Here is a 27,646-nt window from a genome sequence, read left to right as displayed (position 1 = left end):
CCCCTCGATACCCCCTCACCCCTCGCACGTCCGTGCACCGGCGGCGCTGGACGGTGCTGTGTCCCGGCGCCTCCGCCTTGCCTGTTCCCCGCTGGCCATCGCCCGGAGCCCCGGCCCGCCGGGGGAAGGAGAGAGGGAGCGGCTGCGCTGCGCGGCCGGCAGGTGGCAGCAGGCGGCGCGCGGCTCCTGGCGGGCGGCGGGCGGGAGCGAGGGGAGAGGAGGCTGAGCCCGAGCCCCGGAGCCGCCGGGAACCTGCTCGGGTCCTGCGGGGCTCCGGCATTCCCGGCCGAGGGCGCACCGCCTCCCATGCGCCGGGGGCCGCGCGGCTCTCAGCCCTCTCGCCCCCGAGAGCGCCTCGTCGCGGGGCGCCCGGACGGGACGCCGGCGCGGAGCGGTGAGGCGAGGCAAGGCCCGGGAGGGTGGGCGCGCCAGGTGGGCGGTGGGCGCCGTGCCGGGGGCGCGGGCAGTGCCCGGGGCGGCGGAGCCCGAGGCCGCGCTGAGGGGCTGCTCCACACTGGGGCTACGCTCGGAGCCGCGGCCCGCGGGCTCTCGCTCTGCCCCGGCTGTGGGAGCGCGGTCGGCTCTGCTCCGCTCCGCGGGATTCCTGCGCCGCGTGTTTTGGCTGTGTGAGTAGTGTAAGTAGCCATTTCAAAGCTGCTCTCCTCGCACGCTCGGTTTCCAGGAGCTGCATCCAGAGGCAGCGTAAGGAGCTGCTTCGTTTTGCTTCGGTGTCCCACCAGAAGCCGTGGCTGCACGTAGCCTGAGCCGAATCCAGCAGTTTGTACGGGAGAGGGAAGGCAGTGGATAACTCGCCTCACGAAGAGTGCGTGTTGCAATTGTTCTTGCTTGGGGCCAGATCTTTTGGTCTAAGTAAGCACAGTGTGCAAAGCATGAACCGCGCTTGGCGTTCGGTGTTTCTCTTCACGCTTTCCGGCCTCTGGCTTTGTTGCCATCTCTCCTTTAATTCTACCAGCACTTGAGCTGTTTGTGCTCACTTGTCAGGCTACAGGCTATGTGCTGTAGCAGAGGAGAGACTTCAAATACCTTCTCCCGCTGTGGGTTTACATTTTTGCAAATGTCAGTGTGTCCATACCTGTGTGTGTTTCATAGCTCTTGACGCACTTGACATTAATTCATCCAAATTATTTTCTTCCAGATTCTAGATACATGAATAGTTTAGAGAGGCTGGCAGCAGTGAGTTCCACAGGTTACTCCGTTGTGTGGAAAAAACTACTTCCTTTTCCTTCTTTTAATTTTTGAGCCTGATACTGTATGGACCTTATAAATTAATTATGCTTGGTTTTTGCTCACTATCTCTGTGCCATTTCAGAGCTGTGCTCTTTGATGATCTGTCTACCTCAGCTATTCCTTATTTCAGGTTAATGAATTCTTAGCTTTTTAGTCACCTTTCTTCTCTATCTCTTGCCCATGTAATTTCTCTTTTCTCTATTTTTTTAAAATTTTTTTTCAAAATCAAGGTATCAGCAAAACTGAGCTATATGCAAGTTTTCAATAGAGCAAGGTTATATAAGGGCATGATGATGTCTGCTGGCAGAGATGAGAGAATTTGGTGCATATATATTGTGAATAGCCGTCAAAAGTAATAGAAGTATTTGTAACTCCATGTGTCACCTGTTGGTAAATCAGTGTGATTAATTTTTTTTAATCAGAAACCACTGCCTAAGGCACCAGTGGTTAGTAGCTCAATACAAGGGTGTAAGGTTATGGATTAAATAGTTGTCTGATGAGCTCTTAATATTCTGTCAGTCTGCTGTGCATGTTCTTCCTGTCCTCTGTGGCAAGAGCAGGAACAGAAAATAGCCCAAATCTGTCTGTTTATTGCTGTTTGTGGAACTGCCAATGTACTCTTAGAAAGCTGATCTACCAGGCTGTAGCTTGCCAACTTGGACTTCTTTCTGGTGTAAACTTAGTAGTAATCTACTGGTTGATGTGGTTTTCATCTATTCAGTATAATCAGGGATTTAAAATGAAACTGGATATTGCTGATATTCATTAGACACCTGCAATTCTCGATGCTTTCTTTTTCACCAGGGAATTCAATTTCCAGAGTGGAAAGAAAATTCTCTCTAGTGGGAGAATGGATTTAAGCAGACTAGGAGGAGAGACTGCCTTTAACAAGAAAAGGGCTGCAAAGTGAGCATTTTTAGCCAAGTTAGAAATATGAAGCCAGCTGGTATGGATTGTCATAGGGAGTCCTTCCAAGTGAGTACAGGTAGGAAATATGGAATATTTATCATTATTGTGTCCTGAATGTAACATATCAGCTTTTATCTAGGAGCAGGGCTAACCCCAGGTTTTGCTGCTGATTTTAACCTGGAAAAGCTCCATTGTAATGGAAGGAGCAGTTTGATTCCTGATTAACTCTCAGAAACACTTGGAGGTGTTGTATGTTGCAAGATTTCAGTCTTTCTGCATTTCATACAGCAGGTTGCTTCAGAGCCCCAGCAGATTTAATTGTAGCAAATTAATTAGGTTGCTCCCAGGCAGTGATGGGTTTTATGATCTCAGTAGAAAATCTTTGGTTATGCTGTAGAACAAGCTGAGTAACTGTGTTAGAAATGTGCATTAAATGAAGGCTGAAAACAAAACAAGAAAGCAGGATCATCTTGAAGACTCATATTGGCCTCAGTGTGGGGTTCTGTGCAGACAGTGACAGCAGAAAAGCTGGGTTTCCACATGCAGTCTCAATTTTCTGTGATGTGACATCAGATGTGTGATATTCAGGCAATTCACAGTGGCAGTTGTAGTAAAAACAGAGGTGAAGTGCTAGTCAGAAACTTTGTGGTATTTGGGATTTTCTTTTTTACTTTGAAAATCAGATTTATCATCCACAGTGAAGTGCAGTCACTGCAGACGCTTCTGTGGGCATTGAATTCTGTACAAGAGGAGTAAGGTTAGGTGGTTAAGCACTTAAAAAACCCAAGGAGCTCCAAAGTCAACCATGCATAAGCAATTTTAGCTGTGTCCCCTGTAGTGTTGTGTTACCATAACAACCTTCATGTTAGGAAGGTTGTTATTTTTTGCAAGTAGGAAAAAACTAAAAAAAACCTTACTGTGTCAAACCACCTTCTTAAGGAGTTTGGACCTTGATAGTTGCCCTTTTACCATAAAGTTGACAGGGAAAGCATTCTGTAGCTTTGAATTGTGAAATGCTTCCAGGGGTAACAGTCCTGGCTGAAGAACAGATTCTGTGACAAGTCTTGTTCCCTTGAGCAGGCACATATTAGTTAGTAGTTACTACTACATATTAGTAGTTCAGTTATTAGTTCTTTTGTTTTCAGACAGCAGCTCTACCTGATCTAAATGCAGTTTGGACCACGACTTGGGTAATTGTAAAGCTAATTATGTTGTGAATATATGTGGTTCAGTATGTGACCAATGAACATGGTTGCATTGTTGGCAGGGTAAGTAACAGTGTTTTGCATTGCAATAACTTTGTTTTTGTTCAGGATGCTTAGTACTTTACACTAGATAATTCTGTTCATGTATATTCGGTTTTTAGGAAGAATGCATTGTTTAGTACTTAGAAGATTAATTAGGAGGATGTTAAGCAGATATTAAAAAATTATTAACAGAATGATCTGATGGATCTGATTTTGCCTCCTATCTTACTCTGTATAAAGAAAGCAGAGCTGAGACCATGTGCTTTAGTGTTGCCTGATTATTTTTGTTCTTTGTGTTAGTGACAATAACAGCTTAAAATTCTGTAATTTAAACCAACTCAGTTTTCTCCTCCTGGAATGTTCTGTCCCACCCATTTTTCTCTTGGGGACTTGAGTGTCATGTCACACATCAAATTTGTGTAACCCCTGCCGGGTTATGGCATTCCCAGAGATGGGTCAGCCTTCATAATTCTGGCTGCCGTTAAACAGTCAGCACTTGTCAGCACCATGTACAGACATCTGGTACACATTTTTTACATGGTGGTACCAAGTGTTCAGTGTGGGGCTTCTCCACAGGAGCTGTTCTGGCGCTAGAAATGCAGATAGGATCTCAGTCCCGTCCTTGTGAGGGCAAGTAGCCCTGTGGGCTGCTGAGGTGATGGATGTGAGAGTTCCTGGAATGTGGGCTTCTGCTTTCAACACTCCTTGGGCTGCTCTGTGCTGCTCATTGAGGCCATTGGTGTCTTGCTTTATGTCTGAACTTGTTCCTCTATCTCTGACTAGGTATGATAATTACAGGATGTTGGTCAACTGTTCAATTTCCTGAAGATAGTTTGCATGCAAAGATACTAAAGAAAAAGTAATTTGAATTAAACTGTTTATTGTGCATGAATGAAGCCAAATTATGTAGTATGTGCTTCATAGGTTTGTTACTGTGCTTCTCTAAATCACAACTTAAGGCCTTGCTTGTTGGCTGTTTCACATCAATCCTGTGTTGCTGCTACTACTTGGCATCCCAATTCAGTATTTATTTTGGTCCTGGTTTTGGAATTTCCCTTCACAGGAAGATTCCAGGCTCCTTAAATGGAAAAATGTATTTTAAAAAATTTACTTTTTCCATCAGTTCTGTAGATTTTTTTTCTCAGTAAGTGCAAGAGCCACTATCTCTTTTATTTAAAGCTCTGCTCTAAGAGCCAGAAAAGTCAAGGAAAAGGTTATCAGCAACTTCAGTGTCTTTCAGATCAGGCCACTCCCACCTGATGTGCTCTTGTCCTTGGAAAGCAGGACCACTGATTTCAGCCATGAGTTTCCCGTGGTTTCTTTGACACTACAACAGTTAGTAACTTGTTCTTAACTTGACAAGTTATACTTGTTGTATAGTTGGCTCCAGGAACTGGAGCCTTGGGAAGACACTCTGGGTACCAAAATAATATTTAACTTACAGGGCTTGGTAGATAAAATTCATCCCTTTGCAGAGGAGCCACTTGTTCGTAACTGTGATCCTTTATTCCCCTTCCTATAAGACTGCTGTGAACTCATGAGGTATATATAGCCATATCTGATTAAGGGTAGAGAGAAATACAGAAAACTACCATTTTTGAGTGTTGCTTTTGTTAATTTAGCTTCCCTTACTTGTGGTTTTTTTCCTAAACCCAAGCTTCTTAAAATATAAACATTAATAAAGGAATAGTCCCTTTTAGTAAATCCAAGAGATAACTGCTGTAACTACCCAAGTTCCAACTTCTGAACTTTCAACTTCTGAACTTTGTTTATCTTTGGCTGGGTTGTGTTGTCCTGTTTTGGTACCAGAATGAAGTTTAGCAGAGAGCTGGTGGTGAGCAGGCTGTCCCAGGTTGTCTCTGCTGATGTGACACCTTGGGCCTGGCTTGCCCAGGAGGTGGGGCAAGGTCAGTCCTTTGGGACTGCATGGCCTGGGGAGATAGGGACAGGAGGAGAAGGCTTCCCAAATGAAATGTTTGTTGGGAGCCTGAGGATGCTGTCTGTAACACTGATAGAAGTGCTGTGGTTTCTTGCTTGTTCCCTTCTATGTGACTCATGATATCCCAGTTGGAATGTGTTTGCTTTGCTCTGGTTTGGGGAGAAGGATGGATAAAGAAGCCCTTTCTAAAAGCCCTTCTTCATGAAACCTGCTTCTTGGTGAAAAACATCTGTTGTGCTTGGCCTTGCTGGATCAGCACTTGGATATGTGAGCATGGATACTGCTCCCCCAGGAGAAAACGTCACTTGGATTCTTGAATATTGTGTGACTAAAATCTGTAATCCTGACTCAGGCGGATTCCCCTGATACTCCCTTTGGATTAGCTGCAGAGAAGTGCATGGAAGGACAAAGCTATCTGTAAATGGCAGCTTCAGCAAAACTATTGACGCTAATCTGAGAGTAAATATTGACTTGGAAAGTATTCAGATATCCTGGACTTCTTTTCCACAGTAAAGGTGATTGCTGTAGTCCTGGCTTGGTAACATCAAACCATTAGTTGATTGTGCATTGTACTTACATTTTTGTTTGGTTATTTTTATCTAGAACATGTAGTTTCTACGAAAGTAAAAAAAAAAAAAAAAGAAATATTTTTGCTTATCAGATTGGCAAAGAGAAGTAAGAGCCTGTCCAATCCCACCCTGCATAATTACAATAAAATGTCATCCCATGACACAAGCTGCCCAAAAGAATGATAAATTGTGTGGAATGGATGCAGTTACTTAATCTGGCAGAAATGAAAGCTGTCTCATTTTCTTGTAGTTCTGTGGAGCTGCATTCAGCAGCTGGAGAAGTGAGTGGGGAATAGTGGGCAAACCCCCTTGCCGATTTTCAGGGGCTCTATGTGAAATTGAAGCACTTTGCTAAACCAGCATAAGAATAAGGACTTAAAAGAATAGAGTGGGTTAACCATTAACTGTTAGTATTGTTCAGTTTTATTGGCTCAGGAAATACTGTTCATGTGTTGAAACACAGGGGTTAAGGCAGGATGTCAGTTTTGATTTTTTTGGTAGTGATAAGCAGCCATTAAAAATATAATTTCTTATACTTCATGTGTTGCTTGTACTCATTAGTACATGTTGCACACCAAAACGATTGTCTCTCTTTTCCTTTCTTTCTTCCTGCCCCCCTTCAGTTCAGAGGTTTGCTCAGATTAAGGCAATAGGAGTGGTTTTGTTTCTTCCCATAGGAATGTTTACAGTGTTGCAGGATCAGATTTATTACTTAGGCACTCACAATGCTGCTGTAATTAGTCAATTGTCATAAAGCTGTGCCTTCTGCCTGTGTTTGCTGCTAGGCAAATTCATCACACCATGAATGCAGTGATTGTTGAGAGCATTTTCAAAATTTAAATAATAATAACTAAGAATTATTTTAAACAAGAAACAATCTTTATGTAGTTTTGAGTCACGAGGGCATGAAAGGGCTGAAATATCTTTGCTGCTTTCATACTGTTAAAATTGGACATAAACTATCATTTTCTGATTTCTTTTGAACCATAATGCTTGTGATTTAGTTGTGATTGTTTCTACTGCTTTGAAATGGGAATGGGGGAGAAACTGTTTCCAAATGTATCCTCCTGGCATTTGAAGACTCAGAGAGGTGGGGTTTATTTCTGCTTTTTGTTTTGCTGCTCTCTTAAAGTTATGTTAGAAGGGCTTTTCAAAACCCTGGGCTTTGCAGAACGCCTGTTTCCTCAGCCCATGGAGATGTTATGTTAAAACAGGGAGCACAGTGTGAAGCAGTGCCCAGAGTGATTCCATTTGAGTTGCATTCCTTTCAGCAAGTCTTCACCTATCTCCAACAGTGAGTGCTCAAGTAGAAGATTAAAAGTCACTATATAAGACTGTCTGTCTTTAAGCAGTGTGTGCAACAGCAGTAGACTGATTCAAAAAAAAAAAACCAAAAACCCAAAAGACAGCAAATGAAATTTGGTCACACTTTTTAAAAAGATTCCTCTATCACCTCTGGCATACAGAATATTTAAAGCAGCAAATGAAGTCCACAATGTTGGAGTGACTTGATTTCCTTTGCCAGTGTTTTGTAATAGGCTGTTCTTGTTGTCATGCAGATTCAAGAAGCCTTGCATTCACATTTTCAGTCCCTGTTTTCCAGTCTGCAGACACATGGGAAGCACCGAGTGACGTCAGGTGAGGGTCAGTGTGCTGTAATAAGCTGCCCTCAAGCACAAATAAGCTCAGGCTCCACTGCCAAGAGATGACCTTTGATTTCTTTTTACCTGATGCAATAAGGGCCCTGTTCACTCTGCTTAGGCCAAGTCCCAGCCACTTGAATAGATTTTCTTGAGCAGGAATGGTTATGAAAGTCCTGAAACTTGGTGTAAGGGTGGCAGAGATGTCAGAATTATAGATGACTGATACGCTGAATTAGATTTGGCTCTTATTGTGGTCAGAAGAGAGAAGTGACTTCATTGTGACTTGCACAGCTGCCAACTATGGAACTACCACTGTGAAGCACAGTTTCTAAGCTGCATCTGATTAACAGAGATAGGGGGAAAAGTTAAAACTTTTGTTATATACAGGCAGAAAAGAATACCTTCAGTGTCTGTAGATACAGCCAGAAGGCTGGACATGCTGTCAGTGAGTGGATCTGCATCATGGGAGTCACACTTACCCCTCTTGGTATCCTCCTCATCTGGCTATGTTGTTAAACTGTGAGCTGCAGAGTCTCACTAAATTAAGTATCATAATTTTGCTCACACTGCTGTGTTGCAAGTATGTTGGGGCTCCCTTATTCTGAATAAAGTAGTAAATGGCTAAATGGGGAGGCAGGAGAGTCACCTCTTTACTATGCAGTGACTGACTGGACTGGTGGTTTCCACCACTCTGTTCAAAAGGGCTTTTCTTTACCCTACCTTTCTCTGCAAGCCCATACAGGAATCCCAGGGCAGTATGGTATTTCTTACTGTTCTTTCTCTTCAACCCTTCTGGCTTTTGCAGATATAAGAGTGGGTACTTGTGTGCATTAGTTCTGGTGAATGACTTTTCAAGCAGCAAAGTTGATTCAGTTCTTTCAAAGTCAGACTACAATCATGTCTTACTCCTGCTCTCTAAGCAAACCCCTACTGGAAGCAGTATTGAGTTTACTTATAGGCTGAGAAAAACTCCTGATTAGAACCTGAACTGGAAAGGACAACTGGAAGTAAAAGAGGCATCTTCCTCACTTGTTTAGGTTTTTTGGCAAGGGTGACAAGGGCTGTTGGTGGTTCTGCAAGGTTGGATCTTTTATCTGTCAACCGTGAAGTCATTGTTCATAGGCCACTGGATGGCATCTTCCAAACTATAAATTTCCTAATAGGGAGATTTTAATCTGCTGCTGGTGAAAGATTTCATCTTCCCTGCTCAGTGAATGATAGCTCAGGATTCCTTGAATGTATGATTATCTTTGTGTTTTTGTGTCAAGGACTGGTATCTCCTGTAGGAGTGTAACAGTTCATGCAGTTTACACTAAATGGACTGAAATAATAACTGTCATCCAGACCACCAGAGCACATGAGGCATAGCAGCAAGACAAGATTTGTAGGATGTCTAAAATCTCTTTCAAGCTGACAGCATAAGAATAAACAGCTCCCTCTCCCAACACTTAAAGGATCTTGCAGTTCAGCTTTAAAATGCAGGAGGCTGAAGGGATCACCACATGGAGGTTATGATTGATACAAGCATTAGGATATTTCTGGAACCTAAACCAAATAAGGACTTCAGGAAAATGATACTCAGTGCATCAGTCTCTGGGGTAGAATTGAAAATGGAAATTGTTTCTGGATTTCTGAACATGGGGATTTTACATTTCTTCTGCTGTCAGTAATCATGCTGAATCTTCATTTCTCTTTCTTGAAAAGACACTATGATAGGGTTGTTTGTCATCTTTACGAATTAAAGCTTAGTAACTTAGTTTTTCTTTTTTCTCCATTACCATCCTCTTCCCACAGAAAAGAGATGCACCTCTGCAAATGTACCCCTTTAAGTGGTAAAGGCTTGGCAGCACAATTGGCATCTGATGCTACAATCTTAGTTGTCAGTCCAGGTTTGGAACTGAACTATTTGTCAGATTCTATATATATCAAGCCCAGCAGATAAACATATTGAATGTCTGTGTTGTTGTGCTGGAGACTTCATCTAAATTTTATTGTGGATGAAAGCTAAATAGATCTCTATGAAACAGTTTTTCCCTGTGTTCTCTGAGTCATCCCTGTATTTACTTGCATTCAGAATTTAATATTTGCAAAAGATGTACAAGATAACTTACTGCCATTCTTCAGCTGGCTGTCAGAAATCCATTGATAGTTTGTTTCATGTTGTGTTGAATTTGTTTCATGTTGTCTGTATTCTATTTTGAAATTATGGAAAAAATACTTAATTTCACAGTGCTCTTGCAAGATCTCTCATTAGGCCTATTATTCCTCATTATGTAGAAACAGAGAAGAAAACAATAAATCTTCAAATTCCATTGTTGCATTTCTGTACCAGTATTTGGGAAACCTCACATCAGAGAGAATTTTAATCAGAAATAAATTAGAATCTCATCATTCTTATAGTATTATTTAACAACATAATTTAGGCTATCTTGCATAACTCATTCATTTTAAGATGTTTCAGGAGCCTAGACTCTGAAATGCACAATGAAGATGTAAGCTACATGGTGAGCTGTTTTTCTGTCCATGGTCTAGCAGTTTTCTATACTTCCTCTTAAAAAATAAAACATCTAAGATCTAAATAAAACATCTAACACCTACCTTACTATTAGGTATATGATATTTCCTTGATGTGAACAGTTGATTTTTTTATGCTTTATTGAGCAAAGGCATGTTCAGCAGTTACCAGGATGACAGGATAATCTCAGCACTGTTTATTTTGGGCATGTGTCGCTTATTTTTCAGTGGTCCCTAAAATATATTCCCACAGGGGTACCTGGGAAGTTCCACATCCTTGTGTCTGGTCAGTTGGAGCCTTGTGTTGCTCTCATGTACTGAAACTATTTAACAAGTGTTTAGTGCCCCAAGTACCCCAAATGCCAGAGGACACGGTGGTGTTTGAATGTTTAGGATGGTGCACCTCTGCCTCTCCATGCCCCAGAACAGCACAGCCAAGCTGTTCAGCTTTTTCATGACAGCTGAGTTAAACACAGAATTGCTCACTGACTGAAGTGAAGCCCAAATCATGTAAGAATTGCATGGCAGAAAAGAGAAATCTCTTCTTTTTGCCAAAATAAAGCAGTTTGCTGACTGCAGAAGAGGACTTTAATCATGTTTGGAGTCTGTTATGAAAGCCTTGGTCACTTTTTCTTGGACATTTGTTAGTACAAAATGGGTACCTGAGCTGTTTTTCCTTCCAGTTTTGGCAGTATTGAAATGCATGTTAAAACACTTGTCCTTGAAAACTTGTGTAGGAAAGGATTTGGTGAGTTATTTTGGGATGTGTGCCCACATTAATCTCCATTAGAGAAAGAGCAGTGGTCTGCAGTGCAGCCCTGCACTGGAACACTGGGGATAGTCCTTGGACTACCAAGTCTTTGTTCCTTTGCTGCCAAACTGCAGGGGAGAGAGACAAGCTGGGCTGTGGCCTGGCATGTCCATTTATAAATGTATTTTATTTCTAAGTGTATGGACTAATAAACTGACATGGAATTGCCTTGCTTTTACCTCTACTGACAAATAGGTTTGGGTTGGGTTTCTTTGGTGTTTTTCCCTCTAATTGTTCTTCTGTGTCAAAGACCCATTCAGTCATGAGGGAATGCCAGCCTTCCTTTAGAATGCCTAACCCAAGGCACAGAGTGACATAACAGGCTGGGAAATCTCTGAAGTTCCCAGAAATGGTTTTTATCCCATTTATAGTTTAGTACATAAAGAATAATGCTACAGAAGCCCTTGGAGTCACTGTAGCTGAGTTGGAAATTGAATCCCAAGGATATTCCTGCTAATTTCAATAGGATGCCTGCCTTGTATTTATAGGCACATGTTCCAGTTAGTAACTGTTCCTCTGTTAAATGGAGTTTAACTTTAGAAAATTAAACATCTCTGATGATAGTGGATATGAATAGCTACCCAGAAGAGAAATACTGAGTCATTCTTGACCAGTCTGTGTTTTCTCTGGTAACTGGGAGATGCAAAGTGATCTCTTCCAAGGGATAAGAAGGCTTAGCTTGGCCATTAGAGGCTGGCTAATGAGTTTAAAAGTGGCTTGGTTTGACTTTGCAGTGTCTCTGTACTAAAACACTTCTATCCTTGTCTGTTGTGGATAATGTAGGAATATTCCCAGAAAGAATTGTTATTTGGAGGTATCACTTGTGCAGAGAGATGGTTCCCACTGATATGACAAAGAAAATATTTCATTTCTGAATAAGTAGGCAAAGATTACAAGTCCACATCTCATACTGTCCTCCATGTTGTGTTCTGACTCTGGTCAACACCTCAGAAATCATGCCAATAGAACAGAAGGAATTTTGGAGTTAATATTAAGCTAATATTTTGAGATTATAAGTGTTCAGGTAATAGCTTAATGGTGAGATTTTTTGAAAACTAAAAAAAAAAAGGACTGTGATATATTTAAGCCTTCCTCTACTGCTTAATTCCTTCCTTAGGAAATCACAGCTATGAAGTTCAGAATTTTCATATTGTCAGAAATGTTTCTGTGAGTTCACAGAGGAATTGCTGACTCCTTTTACTCTCCTGTTATTGTGAATCAGATCTAATTTATGGAAAGGGTAGTTTACATCAGTTTTCCTATTTGTGTTGGAGGAATGCAGAGAGTTAATTGTGGTAGGCTAATGGCACACACATCTATTTACCAGTAAATGAAATACTTCTTTCAGAGGGCACATTAGCAACAGAAACACTTGTTCTTCACCTATAAATGATGTTGAACATTCCCTAATACCTTAAAAATTATTCTCCAAGGCACAGCTTCCCATATTTCATCCTTTCTTTCACTACATGGAGGATATTGATGCTTAGACATGTATTTACAATGTTTCTCAAACACTGTTCTCATGGGAAGCAGTTTAAAAATTTTTAAAAAAGGACTTGTGCCTGCCAGACAGACATTCTTATTAAGCAGATGGGTGAAAATCATGTTTCCTTTTTGCAGAAGGAAGGTCTCTTCTAACTTCACAATAATTATGTAATATACAGGATTTTTACATAATGAGTGGGGTGTCTCCCGGCTGCATTACTCAGAAATAGCTGATTATACTCTTGAAATATGTTGTGTTTTACTTTCCTTGTGCATGTGCCTTCAATTAGCTTTGCTGAAATATTTGTTTTCTTTGACCTTTTTAAACAGGGTGTGTTACAACTCTGAGTGGAGCTGGTGGGTCCTTGGTTTTCCTGCACAAGACAGTAGGTCCTCAGAAGCACCAGTGAAATGCTGCTGGGAGCCTGTGCTTGAAGGCAGGCTAGGAAAAGCTTCTAACTTTCAACCTTTCTTCAATTCTGAAAATGGCCTTCATTATAGAAATTTTAAGATCTATTCATTATAGAAAGTTTAAGATCAAATTCTTTTTCTCTTCTGAAAAGAGCATAAGACAAGTTAATTTTCTTTGACATATTTACAGGTAAAGAAATGAGTATGGCTAACAGAGGCTCTAAGAAATTGCCATTTTTCCCAGTTGTTCTGAAATACAGTTATATGCCTTGCAATATCAGTATCATTAAGACTTCTACTAAATAAATAGATTTGCAGACTGACACTTCATTTATAATCCTTCTCAGTTATTTCCATCCAGGGCATTCTAACTTCCAGTCACAGCATGGTTTTACCTGAGTTTCCATAAAATGGAGTGGGTCTCAAACCAGTACCTGAACCAAACCTAAAGCACCTCTCCACCTACTTACACTTGGTAGAAAAGTAATTAGAACAGCAACTTGTTGGAAACAGATTGTGCTGTTACTGCTCATTTTGTAGGCAAGACTCTCAATGTTCAATCACAGCAGTGTTCACACAGATTTGTTCCTCTTGCTTGTCGTAACAATGAGGGATTCACCTATTTTGTATCAATGGTCACAGAGATTTCAGGTATTTCTACCTGACTTTTTAGGCTGTTCAGTGTTATTTTTTCCATATCTTTCTACATCAGTAATCAGATAAGTGTTGATTGGGACTGTGGAATGGTTAAGAAAGGTTGTTTAATGAAAAGGATTTTTAACATGTAATCTCTCCCTTCCTCTTACATGTTCAGCCCCTTCTACATTTTTGGTTTAGGAGATTCAGATTGTAGCAAAAAAGTTTTTTACAAGGAAAGGAAAATTTATTCAAATGCAAGTAATGTGTTTTGTTAGAAAAGGTAATGATTTCTAATATGTAGAGCTGCGATGGCTTTCATGATTTTCAAGTGCTGAAACTGCTAGAACCTTGCAGTTCTCTGGGGTGGTTAAGTGTGCAACAGGGAGTTCTTGATGGTCGTGTATGTAATGAATGTTAGTGGATCTGTGGGCAAAGGGAATATTCAGCCACATTTACACAGCACAGATGGAATATCCCAGTTGAGCATTGAGAAAGGTCTTTCATATGGGAACAGAACTGCTCTGTTTTGGGTACCCCGTGCAGCAGCAGCCCGGTTTGTTGGGTGCCCCGCGCAGCCCCCCGGTGTTGTTACAGCCCGGTTTGTTGGGTGCCCCGCGCAGCCCCCCGGTGTTGTTACAGCCCGGTTTGTTGGGTGCCCCGCGCAGCCCCCCGGTGTTGTTACAGCCCGGTCGGTGTTTCGGTGCCCCGTGCAGCCCCCCGCTGTTGTTACAGCCCGGTTTGTTGGGTGCCCCGCGCAGCCCCCCGCTGTTGTTACAGCCCGGTCGGTGTTTCGGTGTCCCGGGCGGGCGGTGCCGCGGGCGGGGCGCGCCCCGGGCCGGGGGTGACTCAGCGAGCCCCGAGCCAGGGCTCCAGCACAGGCTCAGGGTATGATGCTGTTGGTGGAGCACGCTTACTGTACTCCCTGAGTGTGAGATTTCAGGCAAAGCAATTGTGAAATTGCGGGTTTTACGACTGGCTTTTTGCAAATATTAAAATGAATATTATATGTGTTGTGTTAGAAAGTAATGCTGTGTTAATTCTCTTAAATAGCGTATTAAATATAGCTTTAGGTTATAACACAGTGTTAAAATAGAAACTATGCTATGTAAGATACTTTTTTTTTTCCTAAAGAAAGGACTCGCAGCGAGATAGATTGAGGTGTCCTGTGACTGCTTTCAGAAAAAGAGAATTTAGTGTCCCATTATCAGGAGAAATGAACTTCTTCCTGCCTCGCACAGGTAGAATGACGCCATTAGGATTAAGAGGAAAAAGTCGACACTGACCAGACAGAATCCTTTGTTTGAATAGAATTTATGCATCACGTATGAGTTGTATGAATATGCAACAGGTTATTATTTTTAAGGGTTAATCCTCTGTTAACGTGGGTCCTTTTTCGAGCTTATGCTGCCCAGAAAAAGGTACCCAAACTGCTAGTAACTCTTTGTTTCTATTGTCTCATATTGTCCTAATTCAAATTGTCCAAATTATTATTACTCTAATTGTATTACTGTTTTTATAACCACTTTATTACTATTAAACTTTTAAAATTTCAAAAACAAGTGATTGGTGTTTTTCACACGGTGAAAACTGGATCTTGATCAAGCTTACATTGGAGACAAGCACTGAGCTTTCTTGGACTGCAGGAGTTCTGTACACACCCAGAAGGAGAACCTGAAAGTTCTCAAAGCATTTCAAATTAAAAAGAAAGATACCTGCAGGGTTAGGTGGAGCAACTTGCCGTTTTTGTTTGAATAAAATGTTTTCTCCATGTAAGTATCAGAACTTTTCATCAGATCTAATGCTAGATTTCTCTTTTATGCAGCTTTCAGAGACAAGTGTATGTTTTAATGTAGTTAATGAATATTTGAAGAGATTAAAACTCTGGTGGTGGGTGTCAACAGCTGCAGTTCAAGCTGTTGGATGTATGCACAAATTATGTAGCTAGATAAACCTGGCAAACTGTGAGTGCTTTATCAAAGTCTTGTGAATGTAGTGAATTTTGGATGCAATCCAAAGGACTTGCACTGAACATGATTTAATAGATTTGAACAACTAAACCAACAGATACACTGTACTTTACAAATGTGTGAGGCAACAGATTCAAAGGCAGTCTTAAAGGGTGTGATATTCTATATATTCTTTATTTATGATTACCCCCCACTACCTCCCAAAAACCAAACAAACAAGAAAAAAAACCCTAAAAAACCAAAACTGAACTAACAAGAAAGAAAATAATTAGTCATTAGAAAAAAAAAGTCATTTTCCTATCAGTGAAAACATGACTTTGGAACAACGCTCAACTTTCATACTTGCTTCAAGTTGCCATTGTCAGTAACTGGCAAGATACATAATCTGACCAACAAGATAAATACTGGGAGAAATTGAAGTTGGCTTCATAGATATGTAAGTCACCAAGGCAGAAGAGGCTGAAAGCTCAGAGCATTTCTGAGCTTGGTTGAGTTAGCATATGTTGCTATATGATGAATCTCACATTCCTCTTGTGAGTTAAAATAGAGGGGCTTGGATTGTTTAAGTAGGTCCTGTACACAAGCACATATTCAGGAATTTCTGTTAATACATAGATGCAGATGTATGTGTGTTGACAGGACTTAAAAGAAGTACAGATTGATGCTGAAATGACACAGGAATTCATGGAAGTGAAATCCATCCACTCACAATACACAAAGGGCACAGTCACATGAAAAGCCACATGTGAGTAGTCCCATGATAATTAAGAGGTTAGGATAACATTGGCTTTCTGCAAAATTTCAAACCTCTTAGTAGGAAGACGTTTCTTGAAGTTAATTAGCCAAAGGGTAGCTCTTATCTTTGACTTCTCAGAAGAACTTTCTTCCTCTTTTCTTAACTTTCTGTATCTGTGGTGTCTGTGCAGATAATTCTGTGTATTGTCATTTGACTCCTTGAGAAATTTTTTTTGTCCTTATCAGCAAATTTCTATGATTGCCTATGAGCTTATTAGATTAGGTTTTTTACTGCCATTTTCCATCCCCACCCCTTTTTGAAATCTCCATTACAAATTAATATTTCTGTTTTCTAATGTTGTGAGAAAGGGTCTGGGTAAATGCCAGTAAAAATCAAGTTAAGGGATGGTTATGATGGGCTCATTGCTTGGTGGGGTAACCGCTGATACAGCAGGTGGGAGGTGTTACAGCCACTCACCTGTACTGTGAAAGGGGAGGAGACTTTAAGCAGGCTCCTTTAATCATTTCTATGACCCAATGAACATTTCATTATGTGCAATGAAACACTTCTCCCTATCACAGTCACCCATGGTTCTGGAGAGGTTTGCATTCTCTTGCAAGGTGGTTGGTTTAGTTGATTGATTTTCTAGGAGGGGTGTGTTTTTGTTGGTTTATTTTTTCCTCCACCCAGTCTCACGGATCAATCTTGTTCTCATCCAGCTTAGAAGGGAAATAAGGAACACTACTGAAAAGTCAAATATTTTAATGCAGTGGAGGAAGCCTTGCTGACTCTGTGAAGTAGAAGAGTGTGGGTTGCTCCAGTTAAGAAATTAATATATATTCTGCTGTATGCAGGGTTACTAGAAGGTTTTTTGCTAGAAAGGTCTATAGTGCTTTTCAGCCCCTTCTGGGAAGGCAATTTGACTTTTACAATGCAAGACTTATTGAACACAAGTACACTTCATCAGGCTTTTGAAAGTTTCCCTGCCAAATTCATGTTATTCAATCCCAGTGTTAACTGTGTAGCCATTTCAGGTATTCATTTTGCCCTGGATCTTCTGGAGGGAAAATGATTGTCACGTTTGCACATTTTCATATCAAAGACACCACTGCCAAAATGACGTGCCTTTCAGTAGGCTGTAAGAACCCAGGCTCTTAAACAATCTGGAAAACAAGCTCTTAAAGTCACTTAAATATTTAGCAGTTTTTACACTATGTGCCACAAATGATATTTCAGAAGAAATGCATCTATGAGTTGTGGTAAGAGGTGTTTGCAAAAGGCATTGAAATGCAGCTGAAAGTAGAGTTAGTAATGCAGCGTGCCACTGACAATGAAGATACAAATGAACTGAAAAAAATTGAAAACATATGCGTGAACTTTAGGCACTGCTTTTAAGAACAGTCTCCAGAAACACTGGTCCTTCTCTTGTTTCTTTGCAGAATTAGATCTATCCTATTATTTTTCCTGTTTTTCAAACGAGGTGCAGTTTATAGAAGGGATTAGTGGAAGTGTACATTGCCTTTTCAGTGTTTTTGTATCCCGGAGCAGTGTTCTTTTGAGACTGTGTCACTCCATACAAGGTTGTTGGATGAAAAGATTATTGTGGAGTGAAAAATCTGAAAGAGAGTACATCTGGAAAAAGGCCAAGATGATAAGAACTTGACACCATGTTGGTTACAATCCATGTTACAGACAGATTCTCCATCTTCAATAAGTGATATAAACAACTATTGTGCCTCAGTATGCCTGGTAATTAAGAGTCAGGGTGTAGGCAGAGAGAGGTTTATTTCCTTCTCAGTTCAGAATTAGTAAATCCTGTGTTAGGGGATCTGTCTAAATGCCTGGTGGTGGTGCTGGATGTGTGGACTTGCCTAATGTTTAAAGGAATGCAGCTTTTACTGAATGTGCTAAAATCTCAAATGATGTGAACTGTTGCAGGAGATCCAGACTAAAAATCTGTTCTCAGAAGTGCTTCCCATCTTATACCAAGCCAATTTTACAGTGTTAAGTAGTGAAAACTATGAAGAAGTTTGATGAAACCTCTGATATCTACTGACAACTGTGAAGCTGCAGGAGAGGATGGAGTTTAGCTCAGCCTTAGTGGTTTCTTCCTCAGGACTGACTCAAACCTGTTACATACAGAACTTTTGTTGTGATACTTTCCCAAGTACTCAACTTTTAATGCCTTCCATTAAGAAACTAAACTAAACAATCAAATCATTAATCAATCATGGAGTTCTCTCTTGAAGATGTTACATGTATTTTGGGATTTCCTAAACCAAATTTGTTGTTGTTTGATTTTTAGGAGAGGGTAGGGAGTATTTAACCTGTCCAGTTAGCTGCAAACAATCTGCATTTTCCTGGCAGCAGGACCTGTACTTTGTCTAACTGCACATTTCTTACGTTCTTGCCAGTCCTGCCCCATTCTAGGCAGTTTTCAATTATCTGGCTGACTGACAGAAATTGAGAGCTCTTTATCTGTGAACAGCAATGTTCTCTTGTTTCTCTTCACTCCACTGCATTTCAGCATGTAACCACTTGTAAAGGGAAAGATACAGACAGTGGCAAGGTTTGAAATGTATGATTTATGTTCTAATAGTGTTTTATTTCCTCTTTCTCTCCCTCCTTGCCACTCTCCCACCAGCCCTTCTGATTTATGCTGTATTTCCTTACTGCAAGGATCTCTTTCCAGCCTGAAAATTCTGGTACATTTTAGATGCCCAATATATTATTTCAAATGTAGTAAAATAAGAACTTCCCAGACATCTGAACATTTGAGGTTATTTACAAACCAATGAAAGTATGTTTGGGTAATCCTCCCAAGGGCTGGGAGGGTTTCTGTGTGTTCACAGAAGTTGTGATGAGCAAGAAGGATCAGATAAATTTCTAAATGCTGTTTAACTCCTGATTTCCTCCTTGACTATGAGCAAGTCACTTCATTTCATTGTGGGTAGGTTTTCCATCTCTAGTAGTGGAAACAATGCTGCTCTTCAGGTTTTTTCTGCAAACTGTATAAGCACTCCCAAAGTCATCCTTGCATTGCCCACAAAATGCAGAGTGTATTAATAATATTAGGTATGTTAGAAGTTATAAACCCAGTTTCATTCTATGGCTTTTATTAACACAAGACTATAAAAGAGATTGTTTGCTTTATTGTTATACAAGTGACATACCAGGAATGCAAATTAAAAAGGCAAGTAAGTATTACATCAGATTTGCCTTCTTGGGAATCAAACCAAGATTTTGCATCCCACAGTATTTCTGCAGAGCACTTTGGTAATGTTGAAATCCTGTTACAAAAAATGGTGTGTGTGCAGTTTATTTCTGTAACATAGACTGGAGTCCCAAGAATTGAAGTAGAGATGACTAATGTAGGTCTGTATGCAGTTTTATACATATCCTGGGAAATACTGAATAAGCAGTGTTAATTGGTTTTTTCCTTTCTTTTTGTAGGATTTGTGTGTGATTGTCGTTGTGCTGTGCCACAGTGAAGAGGTATTTTTCACTTCAAGATACCTTGCATTAAAAGATCATGGTAGACAGTTTAATAGTTTCTTTGAGGTAAGTGATGCAATAAAGCATTTAAAATCTTATTTAATGTGCTCCTAACACACTGCAGTAAATTTCAGTTTGGTGGTCTCTTGCTCTGCTGTTACAAGTGTCTGTATTGTAGGAGGGTAAATAGAAATCTTGTCCCAAGACCAAATACTCAAGTATAAGCATACCAGACATAGCATTCTTTGGTGATAGTGAGAAAAGAAAGTTCTCAGTGTTAGTTCATGCTTAGAGCATCTGTTGGTGTGTGCCAAGGTTTGTATTACTGCAAAGTTCCTGTCCTTTTGGTGAGGCTGTACAGTTACAGTCACTGGGCTTAAATTGCTGATTTACATGTTTTAGTACCTGTGCTGCAATTCATTCATGGATTTGTCTTATGCATTCCTGAAACAGTTTGCCAGTGGGCAAACATAGGAAAGACCTTTCAAAGAGCTTTGCTAACAAAGGAAACATTCAGCTGTTCCTAAGCTGGTCTGTCCGGTTCTGCCCTGTCCTTGGGCGAGCAGATTCAGAGCAGACAGCCCTGGTGCCACACAAACACAGGCTGCCCTCCTGCAGGGAATGACAGCTCAGTGCTCTGTCTGTGGGAGGGAGTTACTGGGACACCTCTGCTCCAACCTTGCCTCTCCTGACTTTGAGACATCAATATTTGAATTGCAATTTTGGCACCTTCCTAGTATGCCAGGGCAGATTTTCTATCAAAATGGGTCTGTCACACATTACTGACAGCACCAGTGTTATCTTTCCAGCTGAAAGGTGACCTGCATAGCTCCTCCCAGGCTGTCCCAGACTTGGGCTGTTCAGCAGATTTGGGAGGAAGTTGGGAATTTGATACAAGAGCCACACTGCTCTAGTCGGTACTGATCACCTGTGTGTGGACAATCCATGCTTGGCCAGAATATTCCTCCATAAAATGCAGCTACTAAGGAACAGCAGTATGTGAGAGATCTGCTTTGGTGCCTTTAGCTTCATTCATGCAGAGCTAACACTCACTGCACTGAGTAGGAAGAACCCTGAGAGATATTCCTGAATGAGCTGTTAAATTGCAAAATTTTTCATGCTACTCCTACAATAGACCTAATTTTGCTTTGTGCTTGTGCCTCGCAGTCTCTCCCAGCTGTTCGTATGTATGCTTATATTTAAGTTTCTATTTAATGTTTTTATATTATTGGCAATTGGTCTTGCCAATAAAAGAAAGTGAGAGAGTTTAAAGTCTGACTTAGCTTCAAACTGGGTGCTTGACTCCAAACAGAGCCTCAGCTGTGAGAGCAGGGGCTGTACCAGCAAGGTGCTGCACCAGAGGCCTGAGTTCTACAACCACCCATCAGCTGCAATTGGTACCTCACCTGGTCAGGTATACTTGAAAAGTTTTGCCTTATTTTGAGAAGTACTTGTTCTTTTTGGCTTTTCTGCCCTGTGAGGATACCTGAACCAAACCCACTGAAATTGGAGAAGCCTTTTGTTGTAGCTTGGGAGGCTTAAAGGTAGTCATGCATGACAAATAAAAGAGCCTAGTCCAGAGAACTTAGCCAAGCAAGCTGCTGAGGGGGAATAACATTAAAAAAATTAAATTGCCACACACTGATGTGAAGCTGGGGCTTACCTCAGGATAGCTTAAGTATTCCTGGCAGATTTCCTTTGTGTTTGAAATAGTAGCTTGATACCATTGTTTCTGACAGATCCAATTGCAGATACAGAAGCAAATGTAAAATCTGCCTTTATTGTCCTTGAGCCACATGCATAGAGATGGTGATTGTAGTGCAACCTCCTTAAAGAATGGTCAGGAAAAGCCTGGCACAGAGTAATCACACATATACTAAAAGTTTGCTGTTTAGAACTGAGAACTTTAATCTGGTAAGTAATTTGCTTTGAGGATTACAGTTCTCTTTCAGCTCAGAACTCACAACCTTGTGCATGATTTCAGAAGAATTTACACATGGAAATCTGTGCACTGTCAGACTGTTCAGAAAAATCCTGTCCTGTTGAGGATCAAAGCATTCATTTCCTTATGGAAAGTCTGAACTTTCTTTCACATGCTCTGAGGGATTATAGGGAGCAGAAGCCAAAAGGGAGCAGGGGTGGGTAGGAAGACTCTGAGATGGAAGTTAAATATAAATTGCAGAGGATGGAGGCTGGGCCCATCAGCCACTGCACTCCACCTACTTAGATGCTTGTCATTCTTCATTGACAAGAGTTGGGAGATCACTTAAACACTTAGAAAAGCGATAGGCAGGTGAGCTGAAGACAGACTTGATGCTGTAATTTTGCAGTTTGGAGGTCTGAGTTCTATTTCTGTCTTTGATTTCAGGTGTGATTTGCAAATCAGTTTATTCTTTTGTGCCTTTGGCTTCCATGTACCACTGTGTGATTGGGCCCTGCTCTGAACTGCATGCTTTGACTCCTGCTGTGATTTCTTTATAGTGTCTTACACTGGCTTTGATTTCAGCCACCTCCTCTGTATTTTGTTTTATCACAAATGATAGCTTTGTGAAATAGCAGGCTTCCTTCTAACACGCTTTTTAAAGAGCTGCTTTTTTTTTTCCCTATATTGATCTGGCAGTAAAGAAGTAATGACTTTTCCTAGGCTTTCACTGGTTTATTGCTTTGCTAGAGGGGCATAGATGGTGAGGTGATGATAGGCCATGTGCAATCAGTACTTACCTAAAGGTTCCTTTTGCAGTATATGAGCAAGAACAAACACAGAAAACACAAGATAAGCATTGTCCCTAGCAGAAGAATATCTGTATTGGTGGAAATTAAATGCTTAGTATTAATAAAACCCCTTTCTCTTTGAGAGATCTGCCTCAGAAAATACCTGAAACAATAAGAAATGTTTAAAGGTTTACTGGGTAGGGAGCGGTGGAGCTGTAGACAGGAAATGCAGCCGGATTTTGTCTGGTCCATTAGTTTGCAAATATATTTTGTATCCAAATCCATCAGTTTTACTTCTGCATTGAAATTCAGCAAATCCTTAGCAGCTTTCTCCCTTTTAGTGGATCTGAAACATACTCTTGTTAGACTAAAAAGTCAAGCTCCTGGTACAAATGAAGATAACTTGATCCTCTTTGCCATACCTGTCCATGTTTTCAGGTGAAGGGGCTTGTTAGAAGGAGACAAACCAGTTTCTGTTGCAAATTATAGCAAACAAATGACTGAGCCAACTGTGCCTAAGTTGTAAGAGGCTCCTAGGAGTCACTAAAGTGGTGAGGCTTGACAGAACAGTTTGTTTGGGCTTGGTTCCCATTATGACTCCTTTCACACTGAAGATGCGAGGACTGGGGTGATGCTTGGCTGCTTATCCTCAGTCTCTGGTGGGCTGTGTTCGCTACTTTCCATCCTCTGTGCCCATTAGGTTATTCAGTTTTCACAAGGGTTAGGCAGCTGGGGAAGAACCCATTTTCTGTTTCCTGTGTGCTGAAGGTGGAGTGTTCATCTGTGAAATGAGGAGCCAGAGCTAGAAGCAGATGTGGTCCACAGCTGGGTGAATTCTTACTTAGCACTTGAGGAAACTTGCAAAGCATATGCCAGTTTCACACTGAATGCTGAGGTGTTAAAATGTGCACTGCCAGGAATTTTTAAATTTAAACATGAAGTTATATGAAATACTATCAATGGATTCTATTTGGTTCACTTTTGCTTTATAGATGGACAAATCTATGTATGAACCTGGTTCATACATTCAGGTATGAGCCTGCTGTGAGCAGAATCTTATAAGGACATTTCATACAGTTCAGTGAGTCTGCTTTGGTTAGCAATGGTATTCAATGTTTAAATATCTCCTTGCAGTGTGAAGCCCTGTAAAATGATGTAGATGTGTGATTTGTATTAGTGGTAATTATCTGTTCTGTTTCACTGCCTTTTCAGACTTCTCAGTTCCCTAGCAGTGCTGGGATTTCAGCTTGTCATCCCACAGCCTTCAATTGAACACAGAAAGGTAAGCATCAGAAACATTCAGACTTTGTGTCCTGAAAAGTAAATGTGAAAACATTAGAATAAGAAGTGTAAAGCTATGCAATTATCCCTGAATAATGTTCTGGGAATAAATGGCTTCTGTTTGTGCATATGAGGAGTTTTTAGTTTATTTTTTTAAAATATATACATGGTTGAAAGAGGCTCATCATGGTTACTTAGCTGAGTAGTTGTATGGAGTATTATAGGACGCAAATAGTTACTAAAGCTTTGGAGCATTTTCATCATGCAAGACATGGAAAAAGAGAGTAGACATGGAGTGAGTAGAGAACCACCCAGCTGCTCACAGGCAGCTATTTCTCTTGCAGAGATAGAAATGTCTGAAACAGAAGCTGGACCCAAAGCACTCTGTTGCTATTCACGTTGCTAGAGATTGGAGCTGGAAACTGCTGGAATTTCCTGTTGTGCTCCCGTGGATGGTTCACTCATCCTAGACAGTGGCATCTCCAGGAAGGCTTGCAGCCTGCAGACTTTCCATCCTGCTCAGCATTAGGGAGATCTTGGCTGGAGTCCTTGGGTTTTTGCACTGCTTTTCAGGAAAGTAGTGAACAATTTGGAGAGAAACAGAAAGCAACAGGGATTATCCTTGAGAGATTTTAAAGTCTTACCTCTGAGGGAAATTTGAACAAATTCATATTGTTTATTCTAAAGATTGGAAGACTGATGCTGGAGGAAGATATAATCTTCAAATACTTTTGAGTACAAAAAGAAGGCTGGTTTTTTCTGTTTGGTGGAACAGATTTAATCTGAGGCAAAGGAAACTTAGGTCTGACATTAGAAAACACTTGTCATGGTAAGGATATAAAGAAGATTATATTGATTGAATAATATTTAGAATTTCCATGATGTAAGTCTCTGTGAATGTGTTGGACAAATGTTTATCAGCAACAATGTGCAGGTGTTGCTCATTCTGCCACAGACCTGAGGCAAGACCCCTTGAATGCTGTTCTGTCTCTTCCCACTCTCACCACATTCACTTCATATCAATGTTGTTCTCATATCCTAATATGAGTTGGGATCTCATAACTCTTGGTATTAAAATGCAACCAATTAATTCTTGAAGGTGTCAAATAACCTGTTTAAAAACAAGTTTGCTTTTTACTATAGATTTTTAAATAATCATCTGGGACGTGTATTTTTTTAAACACTATACTGTTAAAAGGAGATAAAAGGCAAGTTTGCAGGGTTTGCCTTTTTTATGTACGTGTGCCACTGTCTTTAGGGTAAAAAGTTATTTGGACAATAGACTCATAGGTATGGACTAGAAACCTGAAGCTGTCTGATTGTCAGAGTTCCAGAAGAACCCAGAAGTCCTGTTAACTCCTTGTGCAGGCTGTTTGTAAGACAAGTTAAATGAGGTCAGTAACATGGGGTGTGAAACTGGCCCAGTCCAGTCTGCAGCCAGCTGTCCAAGGGCTCTGTTCTAAACTGCAGGACAATTTAGTATTTCTGCCTATCTTACATCTCTTCTCTTTTGTTGTGCAGTTGAGATGGTCCCAGCTGCTGCTCTGGTTTCAGTACTCTGTCTGATTAGACATTCTTTTGTAACACTGACAGTGGAGAGATGCTTCAGTCCAGCTTCCAAATGGCCTTAGGGGGAATAAATCTACTAACTAAAATGGAGTAACTCACAGAAACAATTGCTTCATTCTGGGAAGCCCCGGAATTAATTTAGATAAAATCAGATTCTTTGTTTTCAATTGAATGAGAAATGCCACGGGTCTGGAGTGTGTTCTATCCTAGTTAAAGGGACTTAAGGGCATGGTAACCACCTTGGAGACGTCCCTTTTACTGAAACAGGGCACAAGTTTCCTGGTGACAATCTCACACAGGGCCCCAAGGCTGGCTGTCATTCTCAGCTCTTACCCTGAAGGACAGGATTCTATTCTTGCCAAACGGTGTTCAGGCTGGAACTCTGTATTTATGACACTTTTCACAAACCTTCTGCCCTACCTATAAGCTCCATGCAAGAGGGGCTGTTAGTAACTCTGAAGGCCAAGTCAGACATGGGTTTCTGAGTGTGAGTTCTCAGCTTTGTAGCTCTGGGGGTTCTTTCTATTCTTTTCCTGCAGTAACCCCAACATATATTTGCTGACATCCCCTGTGTATTTCTGGGTGGATGTCTCTGCTGTTTGGCAGGGTTCTTTCTGTATGAGAGGAGGTTGGTTGTGCAGAAAGAAAGAAAGGGAGAGGAGGATGAGGGATCTGATGAACAATTTTAACAAAATAGTCAATAATGAAAGTGGTGTTTGCTGACTTTCATATACACACTCAAAGGGTACAGTATGGGGAATCAAATAACTAGAGCTGTGAAGTCAAATGAAACATTAGACCACACCCCAGTTCTTACTGTGTGTTTATTTTGCATTAAGCTAAACATGATTTAGCAGGTTGTTTCCTCAGATGCACACACAAAAATCTGTTTCTGGCATAACAGCATGAGACTGATAGCTGGAAGAATGAGCCAAATTACTTGCATAGCACAGAAGTGCACATATTGGAATTAAGACTTGGGGAAATGACAAAACCAAATGGTAAAGTTGTGGGACAAGGTTTGATTGGGCAATGTTTTCTGCTTTTAGTCTTTATTATTTTTCAATGAAAGTCGTGGAAGCTTGTCAGACATATAAAGTCAGATTTTACAATACAGACTTTCTAGTTCCAGAAATACATGGCTACCTGAGTTTTATATAGAAGTAGCTTTTGGCCTTCTTTAATCAACACTGTCTCTGCTATCAGAAGTGCACAAAAACTGAAAACAAAACCCAACTTTATATGTTCCTACATCTGAGTTTAGGTCATTACTCTGTTATTCCTATAACTGTAAATGGCACAGGTTTGTTCAGTAATGTAAATACATTAAATGTGGTATGTTCATTAGAAATAAAAATTGTTACATAAAACACTTTTATGTGGTTTTGCTGAAGACAGGATTTGCACTGTTGGCTGGAAGTCTCTTGGAGCTTTTTTAAATAATCTGACTTATTTATTCCTCATGCATAGTATTTAATTTCTAATATCAGGTGTACTCAGTAAGGCCAAAATACTCATCAATAACAGGGTAAAAGTGGGAAACCTTATGTTAAACAAAATAATTGCCACTTGCCTTTTAAAATCAGCCAAGGTCTCTGCAGCTTGGTAAGCTGAAATCTATCTTATTATTTGAACAATTTACTTGCCTTATCCTCAGTACTGGACATAAGAACAGCCCGGCTGCTGCTCATGATGCATTCAAGCTCTGTTCTCTCTCTCTCTGTGATTATTTTATTGAAAGTTAACCTTATCAGATAAGTGTCATACTGTGGTGAACTGAAGGTTAAACTATAAACAGTCTTTCTCCTAGACAACCATTGAAGTCTGTATTCCCAATTTTCCAGAAGTTACTCCTGGGTGGGTTTTTGACTAATCATATGTTTCTGTGTTAGGAAACTAAGCTGTAGTTATAATTATGCCTTATTCATTTTAGCAAAACTGGTAATGGAAATAGTAGCAAAGTCTGTCCAAATAAAATTTCTGACATGAATATTGCTTTGGTTTAACATGTTGCTTCTGTTATGGCACTAAATAGGAGTGTTGAAGCAACAGAAATTGCTTTGAATATATGCATATCTTTTTGTCACTCAGTTGTAGATGAGTATTGAGTTCAGTGTCTTAACAAACTGATTTTTATTGTATGGAAGCAGTGTCAGGATTTATTTTTACAAGTTTTTCATTAGGGCAATACAATACTGTTAAAGAATTTTGAGCTTCTTTGGGCTCAGTGTAATCTCTTTCTGCTGGCTCAAAATTAAAGAAGAAATAAACTTGATATTATCTCTGTCAGACACACAATGTTTCTATGAAAGGCAACTATTTATCAAGTGAATGTGACTATACTCCTCACAGAATTTTGAGATTAATGTGCTTTGGGATGCGCGTTGGGGTTTGTTGGCTTCAGTTTTTTTGGCTGTTTTTTCCCCTCTCTTGTGTTGGATTCAAATTCCTGTGTGGAGGGGCCATCA

At 40.6% G+C, this 27,646-nt stretch overlaps 1 protein-coding gene across 3 annotated transcripts in view; it reads left to right on the top strand.

The window, feature by feature from the left end:
* Positions 1-228: 228 nt before the first annotated feature.
* THSD4 (thrombospondin type 1 domain containing 4) overlaps positions 229-27,646 on the top strand; it is a 236,275-nt gene continuing 208,857 nt past the window's right edge. Inside the window, exons 1-3 of one of the 3 annotated variants that reach the window (XM_074549455.1) lie at positions 229-404; positions 19,575-19,682; positions 23,541-23,610. In XM_074549455.1, the coding sequence (XP_074405556.1) occupies positions 19,654-19,682; positions 23,541-23,610 (99 nt within the window). In that variant the 5' untranslated portion in view covers positions 229-404; positions 19,575-19,653. Of the gene's footprint in view, positions 405-465; positions 636-19,574; positions 19,683-23,540; positions 23,611-27,646 lie in introns of those variants that run through there. The other 2 variants (XM_074549454.1, XM_074549456.1) reach the window with 2 other exon arrangements.

This window comes from Zonotrichia albicollis, chromosome 11, assembly GCF_047830755.1.
Source record: "Zonotrichia albicollis isolate bZonAlb1 chromosome 11, bZonAlb1.hap1, whole genome shotgun sequence".
Taxonomy (NCBI): Eukaryota; Metazoa; Chordata; class Aves; order Passeriformes; family Passerellidae; genus Zonotrichia; species Zonotrichia albicollis.
Note: the sequence above shows the minus strand (reverse complement) of the source record. Positions and strands in the feature narration are given on the sequence as shown.